An 18,624-nucleotide genomic window follows, 5' to 3' on the forward strand; every position below is an offset into this window, starting at 1 on the left:
GGGCAACACAGTGAGACTCTTTATCTAAAAACAAAATAAAATAAAATAAAAATAAGACACACGTGGCTGGGTGCAGTGGCTCACACCTGTAATCCCAGCACTTTGGGAGGCCAAGGCAGATCACGTCAGGTCAGGAGTTGGAGACCAACCTGGCCAACATGGTGAAACCCCATCTCTACTAAAAATAGAAAAATTAGCTGGGTGTGGTGGTGTGCACCTGTAATCCCAGCTACTCAGGAGGCTGAGGCAGGAGGATTGCTTTAACCCGGGAGGCGGAGGTTGCAGTGAGTCGAGATCACACCTCTGCACTCCAGCCTGTGTGATAAAGCAAAACTCAATTAAAACACACACACACACACACACACGTATACATTACAATAATAATACCAGGTGTGCCCATTCCCCAGGTTATGACCAGAACGTTACCAGCGTCCTAGGAGCGCCCTGGGTCCTCCCCAGTGATTCCTCCCCACCCGAGAGGTCACCTTTACTTTGACTTGGGTTGAACACGCCCGTGCTTTCCTTTAGGGTTTTATGAATCCCACCCAGGTGTGTTTCCCTGAGTACTATGTGTGCAGAGAGGCAGCACACCCCCGGCTGGGGCAGAACAGGCACCATGGCCAGGCCAGAAGACTCCCGGAAAGATAAACTCAGCTGAGTGCCTGGGGTACAGGCTGGGCTCAGCCTCTGTAGGCACTGACAAGAGCCCCCTCTGGGGCAGGCAGAGGGCATGGCTGGGGGTGGGGCTCCCCTGTTTGGACGCTGAGCAGAGCTGTGGCATGGACATTCAGCAGGAAATGGTCAGGGGCATGAGCTGTTCTGTCTCTTGCTTCTGAGCTCATAGTGCCCTGAGGAGTAGGGTGCTCAGACCTCAGAAGCAGGGTGAGGCCTGTCAGGTGGGCATGTGTCCTCAGCAGACCCAGGCAGCAGGGCAAGAACAGGGCTTCCAGCCGGGCGCGGTGGCTCAAGCCTGTAATCCCAGCACTTTGGGAGGCTGAGACGGGCGGATCACGAGGTCAGGAGATCGAGACCATCCTGGCTAACACGGTGAAACCCCGTCTCTACTAAAAAGTACAAAAAAACTAGCCGGGCGAGGTGGCGGGCGCCTGTAGTCCCAGCTACTCCGGAGGCTGAGGCAGGAGAATGGCGTAAACCCGGGAGGAGGAGCTTGCGGTGAGCAGAGATCCGGCCACTGCACTCCAGCCTGGGTGACAGAGCCAGACTCCATCTCAAAAAAAAAAAAAAAAAAAAGAACAGGGCTTCCTCAGCCTGTGATTGGGACCAGCCAGGTGCAGGCAAGAGTCTGGGCCAGGGCCAGGCACAGTGGCTCACGCCTGTAATCCCAGCACTTTGGGAGGCTAAGGTGGGCAGATCATGAGGTCAGGAGATCGACACAATCCTGGCTAACACGGTGAAACCCCATCTCTACTAAAAATACAAAAAAATAGCAGGGCGTGGTGGTGGGCACCTGTAGTCCCAGCTACTCGGGAGGCTGAGGCAGGAGAATCGCTCGAACCCGGGAGGCGGAGGTTGCAGTGAGCCGAAATCATACCGCTGCACTCCAGCCTGGGTGACAGAGTGAGACTCTGTCTCAAACAAACAAACAAACAAACAAACAAACAAAGAATCTAGGCCAGGCTCATGGGGCATTCTGTACCTAAATGAGCAGCATGGCAGCAAGGATGTTGGTAATGCCAGCTCTCAACACGTCTCGAGTCATGCTGCTCCCCGCTGGACAGGCTGCACAGGCTGGGTACACACACCATTCCCGGGTCTTTCTTCACCACCCCCTGGGGATGCCCCCGCCCCCTCCTGCATGGGTCTTTACTTCCTGGATTTCACATCTTCCTCTTTCTTGGTCCCCCCTTGCTTGTGTTGAGCCTGTCCTCCAGGAGTTCCTGAGAAAGACTGCCCGGAAGGTAACATTGCTGAATTCTTGCCTCCTACCCCATAGATCCCCATAGATGGCTGACGCCTGGCTGAACTGGAGCTCGTTGTCCTTCAGAATAATGAAGAGACGCTGTTGGCCAGCTGCAGTTGAGCAGGCTAAAGCCATTCTGTTTCGGGAGCCTTTGGTTCTTTTTTGTTTTTTGTTTTTTATTTTTTTGTAGACACAGGGTCACGCTATGTTGCTCAGACAGGTTTCCAACTCCTGGGCTCAAGCAAACCTCCTGCTCTGGCCACGCTGTGGATCCTTTACATGTAACCAATTTTGTTCTTCCTGTAAAGTTTTTAAGATTTTGGGCCCCAGAGTTCTACAATTTCACACTGATATTCCTCTATGTGGGCCTACCTTTTTTTTTTTTTTTTTTTTTTTTTTTTTGAGATAGAGTCTCACTCTGTAATCCAAGCTGGAGTGCAGTAGTACGATTTCAGCTCACTGCAACCTCTGCCTCCTGGGCTGAAGCAATTCTTCTGCCTCAGCCTCCCGAGTAGCTGGGATTACAGGCGAGCTCCAACACACCCAGATGATTATGTGGTCTCATTTCCTCCACTGTGCCCGCACTCAACAGGCACTTTCCTGCCGGAAGCTCATTCTTTACTTTTCAGAAGTTGGATTATTTCTTTGATTTCCTTCCCTCTATTTTCTCACTTCTCTTTCTTTTCAAACTTGTGTTATGTAGCAATCACTTCTCTTTCTGGAACTCCTATGACTCAGAATGTAGGACCTCTAGGGCTGTTTTTCTAGGGTTGTTTTTCTAACTTCCTTTTCTCTCTCTTTTTTTTTTTTTTTTTTTTTTTGTTTGAGACAGTGTCTCACTCTGTTGCCTAGGCTGGAGTGCAGTGGCATAATCTCAGCTCACTGCAGCCTCTGCCTCCCCAGTTCAAGGGATTCTCCTGCCTCAGCCTCCCGAGCAGCTGGGATTACAGGCATGTGCCATGACACCTGGCTAATTTTCGTATTTTTAGTAGAGACAGGGTTTCGCCACATTGGCCAGGCTGGTCTTGAACTCCTGACCTCAGGTGATCCACCTGCCTCGGCCTCCCAAAGTGCTGGGATTACGGGCATGAGCCCCTGTGCCCGGACGTCTTTTTTTTTTTTTTTTTTTTTAATATCACCTTTTATTTTACATTCAGGGGTACATATGCAGGTTTGTTACATGGGCATACTGTGTGATGCTGAGGTTTGGGGTACAATTGATTCTGTCACCCAGATAGTGACCATGGCAGTAGTAGGCAGTTTTTCAATCCTTGCTTCACTCCTGCCCACCTCTAGGAGTTCCCAGTGTCCATTGTTTTCATCTTTATGTCCAGGTGTATCAATGTTTCACTCCCATTTATAAATGAGGACATGCGGTATTTGATTTTCTGTTTCTGCATTAATTTGCTTAGGATAATGACCTCTAGTTGCATCCATGTAACCTCCTTTTCTTGCTGACATTTTTTTTTTTTTTTTTTTTTTTTTTTTTTGAGATGGAATCTCGCTCTGTCGCCCAGGCTGGAGTGCAGTGGTGCAATCTTGGCTCACTGCAGCCTCCACTTCCTGGGTTCAAGCAATTCTCCTGCCTCAGCCTCCTGAGTAGCTAGAATTACAGGCGCACACCACCACGCCTGGCTAGTAGAGATGGGGGTTTCACCGTGTTGCGCAGGTTGGTCTTGAACTCCTGAGCTCAGGCAATCTGCCCACCTTGGCCTCCCAAACTGCTGAGATTACAGGTGTGATCCATCATGCCCAGCCTTTTCTTCTTCCTCTTTTTTTTTTTTTTTTTTTTTTTTTTGGAGACGGAGTCTCGCTCTGTCACCCAGGCTGGAGTGCAGTGGCCGGATCTCAGCTCACTGCAAGCTCCGCCTCCCGGGTTTTCGCCATTCTCCTGCCTCAGCCTCCCGAGTAGCTGGGACTATAGGCGCCCGCCACCTCGCCCGGCTATTTTTTTTTGTATTTTTTAGTAGAGACGGGGTTTCACTGTGTTAGCCAGGATGGTCTCGATCTCCTGACCTCGTGATCCACCCGTCTCGGCCTCCCAAAGTGCTGGGATTACAGGCTTGAGCCACCGCGCCCGGCCTCTCTTTTTTTTTTTTTTAAACAGACTCTCACTCAGTCACCCAGGCTGAAGTGCAGTGGTGTGATCTCAGCTCACTGCAACCCCCACCTCACAGGTTCAAGCAGTTCTCATGCTTCATCCTCCCAGGTAGCTGGGATTACAGGTATGTGCCACCACGTTTGGCTAATTTTTGTATTTTTAGTACAGATGGGGTTTTGCCATGTTTGGCCACGCTGGTCTTGAACTCTTGAACTCAGGTGATTTGTCCACCTTGGCCTCCCAAAGTGCTTGGATTACAGGTGTGAGGCACTGCACCTGGCTTCTTTGTTTTTGTTTTGTTTCAGACAGGGTCTCCCTCTGTCACCCAGGCTGGAGTGCAGTAGTTCAGTCATGGCTCACTGCAGCCTCATACGCCTAGGCTCAAGCAGTTCTCCCGACTCAGCCTCCTATGTAGCTGGAACTACAAGCATGAGCCACAGTACCCAGCTATTTTTTTTTTTTTCCTTTTGTAGAAACAGGGTCTTTCAAGTATCTGCTTTTGGTGAAGAAAAAAGGAAACAGTCTATTTTGCCCAGGCTGCTCTTGAACTCCTGGCCTCAAGTGATCCTCCTGCCTCGGCCTTCCAAATCACTGGGATTACAGGCCTGAGCCACTGTGTCTGGCCAATAATTTTCTTTTTTTTCTTTCTTTCTTTCTTTCTTTCTTTCTTTCTTTCTTTCTTTCTTTCTTTCTTTCTTTCTTTCTTTCTTTCTTTCTTTCTTTCTTTCTTTTCTTTCTTTCTTTCTTTCTTTCTTTCTTTCTTTTTTTTTTTTTTTTTTTTTTTTTTTTTTTTTTTTTGAGACAGAGTTTCGCACTTGTTGCCCAGGCTGGAGTGCAATGGTGCGATCTCGACTCACTGCAACCTCCGCCTCCCAGGTTCAAGCGATTCTCCTGCCTCAGCCTCCTGAGTAGCTGGGATTATAGGCATGAGCCACTGCACCTGGCCCAGAGACCTTTTGTTTGTCCCTCTCCCGTGAAACCCCAGATGGGTCCCAAAGTAGGGGAGGGACATCACCCAGTGGCTAGGGAGCTGGAGGGGACCTAAAGATCTGTTTCTCAAAGGCACCTCCAAATAATCCTCTTTGTTTTAGCCTTCTTTCACCCTTAGCTCTAGCAGCAGCAGCAGCTGCTGCCCATTCTTAAGTTTTTGAGGATTCTGTTGTATGCATAAGGACTGGCTCGCAGCCTTCCCCACTCCTGGCAGGGATTTAGCTGTCTGAGATCAGCCCAGTCAGGTAATACCAGCCGATCTGCTTTCCAGCTTCCAGAGATTCTACTGCTGGGGGTCCCCTTTCCTGTTCTTCCTGTCCTTGTACATTTATATCTTTAAATATCTCTTTGTTGTGGATTTATGGGCTTCCAGAGGCAGTGCTCTCTGCGTCTTAACCTGAAAGTCTCCTCTCTCTCTCTCTCTCTCTCTCTATATATATATATATATATTTTTTTTTTTTTTTTTTTTTTCTTGAGATGGAGTTTCTTTTTTGTTGCCCAGGCTGGAGTACAATGGCGCAGCACAGTCTTGGCTCACTGCAACCTCTGCCGCCCAGGTTTAGGCGATTCTCCTGCCTCAGCCTCCTGAGTAGCTGGGACTATAAGTGCCTGCCACCACGCCCAGCTAATTTTTGTATTTTTAGTAGAGACGGGTTTCTCCATGTTGGCCAGGCTGGTCTTGAACTCCTGACCTCAAGTGATCCATCTGCCTCGGCCTCCCAAAGTGCTGGGATTACAGGCGTGAGCCACTGCACCTGGCCGAGCCTATGTCTCTTGAGTTGCTTTTAGGTTAGCATTAGATAACCCCAGTTGCCAACCCCTATTCTGTCACTAACCACCTGTCACTCAATCTCTGAGCAACTATCCATCACAGCATTGCTGTGAGGAATTAAATAAGCTAATATCTGAAACACACTCAGGGCTTTGTTCCATAGCATAAAGATCTATTGGATGCTTATTATGTGCCAGGCACTCTGTGGTTTGTAAGAAAACATAAAAGAGAGCTGTTATCTTGCATAGTTGGGAGCTGACAACGGATGGTCGGCCATGCCAACTCCTGTGGTTGGCAGAATCATATGCAAGAAATGTGGTTGCTAGCCGGGCGCGGTGGCTCACGCCTGTAATCCCAGCACTTTGGGAGGCTGAGGCGGGTGGATCACCTGAGGTCAGGAGTTCGAGACCAGCCTGGTCAACATGGTGAAACCCTGTCCCTACTAAAAATACAAAAATTAGCCGTGCGTGGTGGCGAGCGCCTGTAATCCCAGCTACTGGGGAGGCTGAAGCAGGAGAATCGCTTGAACCTGGGAGGCGGCGGTTGCAGTGAGCAAAGAACGTGCCACTGCACTCCAGTCTGAGTGACAGAGCGAGACTCCGTCTCAAAAAAACACAACAACAAAAAAACCACCAATGTGGAAGAGTTTCAAGTGCTCTTCATGTGCCAGGTAGAAAGCGTAAATATTACATTGCGTTGCGTTATTTATTCCATAAATATCTGTTGAGGACCCATTGTGGTGTGGCATCATGTTCCGTTCTTGGCTGTGGATGTTTAAGTAAACGCATGGGTCCCTCCAGGTCCCCAGAGCGCAGCCTGAAGGGCCTCGGAGCCGCGGCGGAACCAACCCCTGCGGAACCTTTCTTCCCGCTCCCGGTGCCCCGGGAGCCCCGGCAGGAGATGCGTCAGGGACCACGCTGCCCCGCGCCGCCGCAGTTGGGCCTCGGTCGCCACAGTTACGCGCGCGGGTAGGTGTCTGACCATGAGCGTCCGGGTCGCGCGGACCTCGTGGGCCCGGGGCTTGGGCGCCAGCTGCCGCCGCGGCGTCTCGAGCTTCCTGGTGCCTCCGCCGGGCGCCCAGGGTGTAGCGGAGCTGCTGCGAGATGCGACCGGGGCGGAGGAGGAGGCGCCCTCGGCGGCGACGGAGCGGCGAATGCCGGGCCAGTGTTCCGTGCTGCTCTTCCCCGGCCAGGGCAGCCAGGTGGTGGGCATGGGCCGCGGTCTGCTCGGCTACCCGCGCGTCCGCGAACTCTACGCCGCCGCCAGCCGCGTGCTGGGCTACGACCTGCTGGAGCTGAGCCTGCACGGGCCGCAGGAGACCCTGGACCGCACCGTGCACAGCCAGCCCGCGATCTTCGTGGCATCGCTGGCCGCTGTCGAAAAACTACATCAACTGCAGCCCTCGGTGAGGCCCGAGGCCCCGTGGCAGGAGGGGGAAGGTGAGCTCTGCCTGAGCTCTCATCACCAGGCTGGTCCTCCCAGGGGCTTCCGCCTGCCATTCCGGGGGGCTCCCACGTCTCACTCATTCTATCGAGGTGTTTTTGTTTGTTTGTTTGTTTGTTTTTTGAGACGGAGTCTCACTCTGTCGCCCAGGCTGGAGTGCAGTGGCGCGATCTCGGCTCACTGCAAGCTCCGCCTCCCGGGTTCAAGCCATTCTCCTGTCTCAGCCTTCTGAGTAACTGGGACTACAGGCGCCCACCACCACGCCCGGCTAATTTTTTGTATTTTTAGTAGAGACGGGGTTTCACTATGTTAGCCAGGATGGTCTCGATCTCCTGATCTCCTGACCTCCTGATCTACCCGCCTCGGCCTCTCAAAGTGCTGGGATTACAGGCATGAGCCACTGCGCCCGGCCTCGATCTAGTTTTATAGAGTTCCCATGTATGCCAAGCAATGTTTTAGGCGCCCTGAACAAAACAACGATCCCTGCCCTTGGGGACCTTACATCTTAGTGGAGACAGATAGTAAACAGTACATGAGGAGAGGCCCGGTGGCTCAGTTCGAGACCAGCCTGACCAACATGGGGAAAGGTTCACTCACCTTGGCCTCCCAAAGTGCTAGGATTACAAGCATGAGCCACTGCACTGGCCTAAATGAAGGAACACTGAGATTGGTTGAGAATGTCACTTCATTTGAAGGTGGTGGATTGATTGCTATTAATATTTAATAAGACGGTAAATGTTAAGCTAGCACTTGAGATCCTTTACCCTATTTCACCTTCACAACCACCTTGTGAGGTTAATACTGTTATTTGATGGTTGAGGAATGCAGACTCAGGAATATTAGAAGAATTAGTTACGTGTTCCTGTTGAATCATCATCATAATACTCATTCACTGCTTACCCTAGGCTGGGTCTGTGCTAAGCACTGTATAAACATTATATTCACATAATTCTCTCAGCAGCCCTTTGGGGTAGGTCCTGTTCTTTCCTCATTTCACAGATGAGATAAAAAGCTCAGAGGGATTAGGAACTCTCCCGAGCTAAGAAACCTAGTCTCTGACTCAAAGTCATGCTCTTGGCCGGGTGAGGTGGTTCACGCCTATAATCCAGCACTTCAGGAAGCTGAGGCGGGTGGATCACGAGGTCAGGAGTTCCAGACCAGCCTGGCCAATATGGTGAAACCCTGTCTCTACTAAAAATACAAAAATTAGCCGGGCGTGGTGGCAGGTGCCTGTAATCCCAGCTACTCATGAGGCTAAGGCAGGAGAATTCCTTGAACCTGGGAGGTGAAGGTTGCAGTGAGCCGAGATTGCACCATCGGACTCCAGCCTGGGCAACAAGAGCGAAACTCCGCCTCAAAAAAAGAAAAAAAAAGTCATGCACTTAACTTGTACACAATGATATGGGCTGAGAGCCTGCTGCAGGGCCACGGCAAGGGAATCCAGAGCCCTGGGTTGGTGTCAGTGTGACCATGGATGCATGGATGGAGTCGACTGGACTATAACTAACCAGGAAAGCTCCTCCTAAATAAAGGGGCAGGACTCAATGGTTGTCAAGGTCACTTCTGTGTGTCCTCTTCCAGCTGGTGCACCAAGTTCGTAGAACCTGGCTTACTGAGATGCTGAACACCCTGCCATCTCTCAGGTGCAGAGTCCTGGAACTGGACTCCCCGGGAGAATGAGGCCTCACGTTCTGCGTCTGTTCCCACAGGTGATTGAGAACTGTGTTGCTGCTGCTGGATTCAGCGTGGGAGAATTTGCAGCCCTAGTGTTTGCCGGAGCCATGGAATTTGCTGAAGGTGCAGGAAGGAGTTTGGTTTTATGCCAGCTGTGGTCTTGGGCTCATTAGGGATAAGGGACACTGCCAAAAATGATACTGGACCCACTCAGGTGATGGGAAGGGAGCACATGGACGGGTGACATTGGCGCATGAGGACAGGACTTTGCTGTGATTCCTTTTCAAGCCTGAAGGATTCATTAGGGATTTCCCTTATTTTTATAATCTCACAAAATCTGCTTGCTGAACTGTCTCAGCCACTACCCTGCGCACTTGTACCCGCAGCACCTGCCACGGATAGTGCGTGCTCAGTAGATGTTCATTGAATTAAACAGTAAATAAATACTGGATCTGGAGCCATATCCGTTTTACTTCTTAAGATTTTTGCTGACCAGGAACCATGGCTCATGTCTGTAATCCCAGTGCTTTGGGAGGCCAAGGCAGGAGGATCGATTGAGGTGTTCCAGACCATCTTGGGCCACATAGTGAGACCCTCATCTCTGCCCCCAACAAAAAACAAAAATGACGTTGGGTGCGGTGGTTCACACCTGTAATGCCAGCACTTTGGGAGGCAGAGGCAGATAGATGTTTGAGCCTAGGAGTTTTAGACCAGTGTGGGCAACATGGTGAAAACCTCATCTCTACTGAAAATACAAAAATTGGCTGGGTGTGGTGGCTCACGCCTGTAATCCCAGCACTTTGGGAGGCCAAGGCGGGTGAATCACGAGGTTAGGAGATCGAGACCATCCTGGCTAACATGGTGAAACCCCGTCTCTACTGAAAACACAAAAAATTAGCCGGGCGTGGTGGTGGATGCCTGTAGTCCCTGCTACTCAGGAGGCTGAGGCAGGAGAATGGCATGAACCCGGGAGGCGGAGCTTGCAGTGAGCCGAGATTGCACCATTGCAGTGCAGCCTGGGTGACAGAGCAAGACTGTCTCAAAAAAAAAAAAAAAAAAAGAAAGAAAAGAAAATACAAAAATTAGCCAGGCATGGTGGTGTGCACCTGTCGTCCCAGCTCGAGTACTTGGGAGGATCACCTGAACCCAGGAGGTCAAAGCTGCAGTGAGCTATGATCGTGCCACTGCACTCCAGCCTGGGTGGCAGAGTGACACCCTGTCAAAAAAAAAAAAAAAAGTTAGCTGGGCTTGGTGGCATGCACCTGTAATTCCAGCTACTCAGGAGGTTGAGGTAAGAAGATCACTTGAGCCCCTGAGTCTGAGGCTACAGTGAGCTGTGATTGTGTCACTGCACTGCAGCATGGGTGGCAGAGCAAGACCCTGTAAACAAACAAACAAGAATCTAGTGTAGGAACACGAGAGGTTACTGGGACTGGAGAGGGAGAAATGGAGAGTGCCTACATAGTGGACATGGAGTGTTTGAAACTAGAGACAGTTGGTGGTTACACAACATTATGAATACCCCAAATACCACTGAATTATCCAAATTAAAGTGGTTAATTATATTTTCTGTGAATTTCACTGTAGTGCTTTTTTTTTTTCCAAAGCATTATAGCATTATGAAGGAAAGTTTCATAATTTCACATTTTATGAAATAATTTTATTACATGTATCATTTTATGTGTACATAATGTGCAGAATTAGGCCTGGTGTGGTGGCTCACTCCTATCATCCCAGCCCAGCACTTTGGGAGGCCAAGGCGGGCGGATCACCTAAGGCAGGAGTTTGAGACCAGCCTGACCAACATGGTGAAACCCCATCTCTACTAAAAATTCAAAAATCATTTGGGTGTGGTGGTGTCGGGCACCTGTAACCTTAGCTACTTGGGAGGCTGAGGCACCAGAATCACTTGAACCCAGAAGGCAGAGGTGGCAGTGAGCCGAGATTGTGTCACTGCCCTCCAGCTTGGGTGACAGAATGAGACTCTGTGTCAAAAAAAAAAAAAAGTGTGGAATTATAGCATATTTACAATTTTGTGTTTTCCTTTTCTTTTCTTTTCTTTTTTTTTTTTTGAGACCGCATCTTGCTCTGTCACCCCAGCTACAGTGCAGTGGTGCAGTCATAGTTCACTGCAGCCTCAGCCTCTTGGCCTCAGGTGATCCTCCCGCCTCAGTCTCCAGACTAACTGGGGACTACAGGCTCACACCATCATGCCCAGCTAATTTTAAAATTTTTTGTAGAAATGGGGTCTCGCTGTGTTGCCAGGGCTGGTCTGGAACTCCTGACTCAAGTGCTCCTCCAGCTTCAGCCTCCTGCAGTGCTGGGATTACTTACAGGTGTGAGCCACTGTGCCTGGCCTAATTTTTTCCCTTGACATTTTACTTAGTTATTGAATGTCTCTGTGGGAGGACTTCTACGTGCTGTCCCCCGTTTTCTTCTACTTCTTGTCACAGGCTCTTGTTCATTTGTTTTTTTAAGAGACAGGGTTTTGCTCTGTCTGCCAGCTTGAGTGCAATGATGCAGTCATAGCTCACTGCAGCCTCTAACTCCTGGTCTCAAGCCTTAGCCTCCAAGTACCTGATGTCACAGGCTCTTTATATATTTGTCCTACAGTTCTTGTGTAAGGGAGCTAAAAGTCCAGTACATAGAAGTGCTAAGTGAATGAAGATCTGTCAGGATTTGCTCCTTAGGCCTCTCTGTTGGCCTCTGAAATGCTGTGCAGGTCCCTTAATCTCTTCTTGGTCTGCTCATCTCTTCTGTCTGCCCAGGAAGCAGGACCAGGGTGTTGAGGGTCTGGTAGTTTCAGGCCATTCTTATGTGTGGCTTTGTAGAGTTTTTTGATACAGGGTCTCACTCCGTCACCCAGGCTGGAATACAGTGGGATGAACACAGCTCACTGTAGCCTCGACTTCCTGGGCCCCAGCAATCCTCCCACCTCAGCCTCCCAAGTAGCTGGGACCACAGGCACACACCACCACGCCCGGCTCATTTTTGTATTTTTGGTAGTGACAGGGTTTTACCAAGTTGTCCAGTCTGGTCTCGAACTCCTGAGTTCAAGTGATCTGCCTGCCTTGGCCTCCCAAAGTGCTGAAACTACAGGTGCGAGCCACAGCGACCAGCCCTCAGGCCACTGTTACTATCATTGGCACTGCCTGCCTGGGCACAGCCTGCCCTCTCTCCACGCTCTTGAGCCACACTGAATCAGGAGTTGTAGGTTTTTGTTCATCTGCCTTGGCTGTGTCAGGTTCTCCAGCTCTAAGCAGGGACAGTGACACTTGACTTAGGACAATTATATTACTGAAATTCATGTAGTACAGTGGCCCATGTCTCTGATGGTTCTTTTTTGTTGTTCTTGTTTTGAGACAGGGTCTTGCTCTGTCACCCAGGCTGGTGTGCAGTGGAGCAATCATAGCTTACTACAGCTGCAGCCCCAACCTGCCAGGCACAAGTGATCCTCCCGTCTCAGCCTCCCAAGCATCTGGGACTACAGGCACGCACCACTATGCCTGGCTAATTTTTATTATTTTTTTGTAGGGACAGGGTCTCCCTGTGTTGCCAAGGCTGGTCTCGAACTCCTTGGGCTCAAGCAATCCTCCTGCCTCAGCCTTCCAAAATGCTGGGATTACAGGCGTGAACCACCACGCCCGGCTTGATCTCTCTTGATAAACTAACTAATAATCATTCCCGGCTTTCACAACAGCCCAGGCAGATTAGATACTATTATCCTCATTTTACTAACTAAAAATTTGAACCTCAAGGAGGTTGTGACTTGGCTAAGGCAATGTGGCTGCTTCCACCCGGTTCCTCTTTACCTTTCACCGGGGTTTCTCAATAGTGGCACTATTTTTTTTTTTTTAAGTGGTGCTGTTGGGCCAGGTCATTTGTTTTGTGGAGGGTAAGGGGAGCTGTCCTGTGCAGTGCAGCACGTTGAACAGCATCCCTGGCCTCTACCCACTAGATGTCAGTGGCGCACTCCCCTAGTCGAAACAACCAGAAAATGTCTCTGGACACTGCCCCCAGCCTGTTGAGCACCACTGTCCTACTCCAAACCAGCTTTATGGAGGAAGCTCCTTGGGTTAGTTTGCATAGTGCCAAGCACAGCAGTGTACTTTTGGTGGTGAGCACTTGTGTAGTCGATGGAGATATATAGAACTGTGGCCCTGTGGGCCAGCGGCAGACACCAGTGTCACTGTCTCTAGTGCAGAGTGGAGCTTGACCTTTGTTTTTCAGGCCTGGCCTTTTCTCCTTCATTCTGTGCCCTCATTTTTCCAAATGCACTTCTCTCTGGACAGGTTTGTATGCGGTGAAAATCCGAGCTGAGGCCATGCAGGAAGCTTCAGAAGCTGTCCCCAGTGGGATGCTGTCTGTCCTCGGCCAGCGTCAGTCCAAGTTCAACTCTGCCTGTTTGGAAGCCCGGGAACACTGCAAGTCTCTAGGCATGGAGAACCCTGTATGTGAAGTGTCCAACTACCTCTTTCCAGATTGCAGGGTGATTTCAGGACACCGAGAGGTGGGTGTTGATGGGAGCCGCCTTCATAAACCCCAGTCGAGTACACAGGGTTGGAACTGCTCCACACCCATGAGGCCCAGCAGTGTGGCGGGTGCTCTGTCCAGCCTGCTCTTTAGGAAGTATTTTGGTGCCAGGGCAGTGAGGTGGACTGAGTGCTGCAAAGCGGGCAGGAGCAAGAATGCTGCCCTGCTCCACCATGTGTAGAATGGGGTCTGGAACCAACCAGCCAGCCCATGTAAAGGGGCAGGGCCAGGTGATCTCCAGGGCCTTCCCGTAGTATATTCTGGGCTTTTGAGGAGCCTCTGATCTGGTTGCTTCCTTAGAGAAAAGAGATCTGTTTTCTTTTCTTTTTTTTTTTTTTTTTTTTGAGACGGAGTCTCTCTGTCGCCCAGGCTGGAGTGCAGTGGCGCGATCTCCACTCACTACAAGCTCCACTTTCCGGGTTCACGCCAATCTCCTGCCTCAGCCTCCAGTGTAGCTGGGACTACAGGCGCCTGCCACCGCGCCCGGCTAATTTTTGTATTTGTAGTAGAGACGGGGTTTCACCACGTTAGCCAGGATGGTCTCGATCTCCTGTCCTCGTGATCCGCCCGTCTCAGCCTCCCAAAGTGCTGGGATTACAGGCGTGAGCCACCGCGCCCGACCAAGAGATCTGTTTTCTGCTAGATCGCTCTGCCTGCCCTGCTTTTTTTAGGTGTCTGTTTTTGCACTGGAGTCCATTTCCTTTCCACCGTCTTTCCTTCCATTTGCTACTTCCCCAAACATTTATCAAGCGCTGGGGACGCACAGACTGATTAGCCAGGGTTCCTAGCGTCAAAGGAAGAACCCCCGTGAATGGATGACTTTCAGGCTGAGGGGCGCAGTGAGGGTCTGGCTGACTACTGATGGGCCTAAGAGCAACCCCCGGAGGCAGCAGCTGGAGGATGGGCGTGCATTCACCAGCAGTGGGGCATCCTGAGCAGAGCGGCAGGAGCCCCCTACGGAAAGAGCAGTGGGTGCTGAGTGCCCGGCTCGGGGAATGCGGAGTGAGCGCAGATTGCAGCCCATGTGAGGGGCTGCTGCCCGGACCAGGCATTTCTGTCTTACTTCGTGTCCCTCACAGCCCATCCTGTGCAATATGGAAGGAAGCGCTTCTTTTTTTTTTGAGACAGGGTCTCACTTTGTTGCCTAGGCTGGAGTACAGTGGCACCATCATGGCTCACTGCAGCCTGGACCTCCTGGGCTCAAGTGATCCTCCCACCTCAGCCTCCTGAGTGGCTTGGAGTACAGACATGAGCCACCACACCTGGCTAACTTTTGTATTTTTTGTAGAGACAGGGTTTCACCATGTTGCCTAAGCTAGTCTTGAACTACTAGGCTCAAGTGATCCCCCCACCTCAGCCTCCCAAGTAGCTGGGACTACAGACACAGGCCACCACACCCAGCTAAAGAAAGGGATTCTTAATCACATTTTCCACACAAGAATGCTGAGGCAGAGAGAGGCGAGTGCTTGGGGATGGTAGCCTGAGCCCGTCTCACTCTGGAGTCTGTTTCCTCCACTTGACTGTGCTTGACTCCCCTTCCCCTTCGAGGGCTCACTGTATGCCAGGTGTTCCCGACTGCCTCCTCTGAAGTAGTGGAAGTTGGCGGGAGCCTCCTGTGACTGTTCTGAGATGGTAGGCAAGTCAGGTACGGTGGCCCCAGGTCAGTCATGGAGCTCGTTATGCATTCCCTGTAGCAGCCGTGGAAGGAAGCCCAGAAGTGACTCAGGAAGGACCTCCCAGTCAGGGCAGGAGTCTCCCCAGCAGGCTCCCAGACAGGTGCACCCAGTCTAGGTGACAACTCCTAGGTTTGTCCTTTTGGTACTTTTTTTTTTTTTTTTTTTTTTTGAGACAATGTCTTACTCTGTCATCCAGGCTACAGTACAGTGGCACGATCTTGGCTCACTGCAACCTCCACCTCCCAGGTTCAAGTGATTCTCCTGTAGCTGGGACTACAGGCGCACGCCACCATGCCCAGCTAATTTTTGTACTTTTAGTAGAGACGATTTCACCATGTTGGCCAGGCTGGTCTTGAACTCCTGACCTCAGGTGATCTGCCCACCTCAGCCTTCCAAAGTGCTGGGATTATAGGCGTGAGCCACTGTGCCCAGCTGTCCTTTGGTATTCTTGGTAGTGCCACAGCAAAGAGCTCAGGTGAGGGCAGGGGTAACTGCTCAGTGGGGAAGCCCCTTTCCAACAACTGATGTGAAAAGGCTCCTGGGCCCTGCTTGCCCAATGCCTGGGCCAAGGACTGGCCATTGCAGAGGAGCCTGCTGGCCCCTGTGATGGTGACCTTGACCCCTGTGGCCCTAGCCTGGGACTTGAGAGGGTTCAACTGTTGAGCCAGAGTCCAGAGACCTTACACGGAAAGCACTTTGAGACCACAGATGCTCCGGGAAGTGCTACTGAGTAGCCATCCCCGTACCTGCCAGTCACTCAGACAATCTAGGTGTGGAGGGAGGGGCTTGGGCTACAGAGTCCAGAAAGCCCAGACCAAAGAGGCTCCTGGTTCCTGCAATCCAGCCCTCAGTGGGATGAAGCCGGATGGAGGGTGATAGTGGAGGGGAAGCATGGGTGAGTCAGTACAAGCCAGGTTTTGCTGCAGTGACAAGTAGCCCACATTTCAGTGGTCACAGCACACAAGCACAGGTCCCACTCCTGGTCTGTGCTTACCAGGCTGGGTTCTGCTGGGTGTCTTCAGCCCAGGACTCAGGCCATGGGAGCAGTCTCTAGGCAACATTGACAGACTAAATTGGGTGGATGACTTGAGGCCAGGAGTTCAAGACCAGCCTGGCCAACATGGTGAAACTCCATCTCTACTAAAATTAGCAGGCTTGGTGGTGCACGCTTAAGAGTCCCAGCTACTCGGGAGGCTGAGGCAGGAGCATTGCTTGAACCTGTGAGTTAAGCAGGTTCAGGTTGCAGTGAGCCAAGATCACACCTTTGCACTCCAGCCTGGGTGACAGAACAAGACTCCATCTCAAAAAATAATAATTAAAAAAATAAAAATTAGGCCGAGCCCGGTGGCTCAAGCCTGTAATCCCAGCACTTTGGGAGGCCGAGACGGGTGGATCACGAGGTCAGGAGATCGAGACCATCCTGGCTAACACAGTGAAACCCCGTCTCTACTAAAAAATACAAAAAACTAGCCGGGCGAGGTGGCGGGCGCCTGTAGTCCCAGCTACTCGGGAAGCTGAGGCAGGAGAATGGCACAAACCCGGGAGGCGGAGCTTGCAGTGAGCTGAGATCCGGCCACTGCACTCCAGCCTAGGCGACAGAGCGAGACTGTCTCAAAAAAAATAAAAAATAAAAATTAAAAGAGTATCTGCTATTTTAAAGACCTTTGCAAGTTCTGTTGCTTGCTAACTGTTGCAAGGGTTTGGAGCTATTGGCTCGCCCGAGTCCCCTTCTAAGCTCAGATGCCTCCAGGGGAGGTTTTTGACATCAAGAGGAGAGTTCTTTTCTCCTCCAGAGAAACCCCAGATGAAGGTGACAATATCCCAGACCCTGCTTTGTGAAATGGGGCTTGAATTTTAGTTCTGAATTTTTATTTTGAAGATGATGGAATAAAAAGCAAACAGACTGGTCAAAAATTATGAAAGGAGTGATAGAATTCTGAGAACTAACACTTCTTAGATAGTGCTTTTTCCTTTACCAGACACTGTCGCGTGCCTTGTAGGGTCTGCTCTTCCTGGCAGCGTTGTGAAGTAGATGGATTGCGCTTATTTGAGGGATGAGACAGAAGAGATTCCAGGATGTTAAGTGAATTGCCTGGGGATGGTGCTGGGACAGACAGGTCACATGTCCACATCTAACAGCTGTGGGTCTCTTTGTGGTCACCCTCCCAGTTTGGCCGTGTGAATGGTCAGATCCCTAAAGGCGGATTTCTGGGACATTGCCCGGCTGAAACTTCCTTCCTTCCCCAGGCTCTACGGTTTCTCCAGAAGAATTCCTCTAAGTTTCATTTCAGACGCACCAGGATGTTACCGGTTAGTGGTGCATTCCACACCCGCCTCATGGAGCCAGCTGTGGAGCCCCTGACGCAAGTTTTAAAGGCAATTGACATTAAGAAGCCTCTGGTTTCTGTCTACTCCAATGTCCACGGGCATAGATACATGCATCCCAGCCACATCCAGAAGCTGCTGGCTCAGCAGGTGGTCTCCCCGGTGAAGTGGGAGCAGACGATGCATGCCATATATGAAAGGAAAAAGGGCAGAGAGTTCCCCCAAACTTTTGAAGTAGGCCCCGGCAGGCAGCTGGGAGCCATCCTGAAGAGCTGTAACATGCAGGCCTGGAAGTCCTACAGCGCCGTGAATGTGCTGCAGACCCTCGAACCTGTGGACCTGGACCCTGAGGAGCCCCCGAGATGACTGCAGGGGGCTCAAATGGGATAACGCCCTTTGCCCTTCTGAGGAGAGGCTGTAGGCTGCGCCTGCCACACCCTCCCTTCCTAATGGCTCCTCTGAGGAGTGAAAGGGATTTATTTGCAACGTGCTTTGAAGGCCACATAAAAAGCCCTAAAAATGAGTATTTCTTTACATGACCCAGTCCATTTCTCCCCCTTGGAAAAACGTTTGGATGTTGGGAAGGATGATGCCACGGGGCTGGTGGGGGGGGAAGCTGGAAGCCTGGCCCCGCCTCTGCCAGCCCTGCACCATGGGCGGGTGTGCCATCTCCGTGGGAAGGGGCGTACTGGCTGCTGCAGGCTGCACTGCTCTGTGGATGCTGGGGACATGCTGGTGTGGCCTCAAGTTGGGCCAGTGCCAGGGGAGCCCCTCCTCTATCCCCAGCCTGCCCCCCAGGGCTCCTTGGTCACAAATCTGAAAGGTTGTAGAACCCAATTGGCCTTGGCAGTTTTGTTCACCCCCTCACTTGACAGCTGGGAAACAGAGTCCCACATTTGTTGACATACCCAAGACATATGTATTGAGTGCCTACTGTGTGCCAGAGAGTGAGGGGGCTTTGTTCTGGTAGAACAGCCACGGCTGCGTCCTTCTGGCGGGAAGTCTGTGCAGGGAGAGACAGGCATCCCCTAAACAGGAACTGAAAGCCCAAAGGAAATAACCCCCAACAGTGGATTTTACGCCACAGACCAGGACAAGGGAGAAGGCAAACTGTCGGGCCAAACCAAGACGGCATTTGTGGTGCCCGGCTGCAGGGAAGGATCTGATTAGGAACACACAGGCCCTGCCC

The 18,624-nt window shown here is 51.2% G+C and overlaps 1 protein-coding gene across 1 annotated transcript; it reads left to right on the forward strand.

Moving 5' to 3' along the window:
* The first annotated feature begins 1,862 nt into the window (after positions 1-1,862).
* Positions 1,863-17,958, forward strand: MCAT (malonyl-CoA-acyl carrier protein transacylase). The gene is made up of 5 exons (XM_007976001.3): positions 1,863-1,919; positions 6,585-7,189; positions 8,937-9,024; positions 13,194-13,411; positions 17,358-17,958. The coding sequence occupies exons 2-5, from the start codon at positions 6,767-6,769 to the stop codon at positions 17,799-17,801; spliced, it is 1,173 nt and encodes a 390-aa protein (XP_007974192.1). The 5' UTR covers positions 1,863-1,919; positions 6,585-6,766; the 3' UTR covers positions 17,802-17,958.
* Positions 17,959-18,624: the final 666 nt, after the last annotated feature.

The sequence above is a fragment of the Chlorocebus sabaeus genome, chromosome 19, assembly GCF_047675955.1.
Source record: "Chlorocebus sabaeus isolate Y175 chromosome 19, mChlSab1.0.hap1, whole genome shotgun sequence".
NCBI lineage: Eukaryota > Metazoa > Chordata > Mammalia > Primates > Cercopithecidae > Chlorocebus > Chlorocebus sabaeus.

Bases quoted from the DNA above. Each gene is read 5' to 3' on its own strand.
- MCAT (XM_007976001.3), top strand. From the start codon at position 6,767: ATGAGCGTCCGGGTCGCGCGGACCTCGTGGGCCCGGGGCTTGGGCGCC. The intron at 9,025-13,193 runs GTGCAGGAAGGA...CTCTCTGGACAG, and splicing joins AGCCATGGAATTTGCTGAAG to GTTTGTATGCGGTGAAAATC. The intron at 13,412-17,357 runs GTGGGTGTTGAT...TTCCTTCCCCAG, and splicing joins TGATTTCAGGACACCGAGAG to GCTCTACGGTTTCTCCAGAA.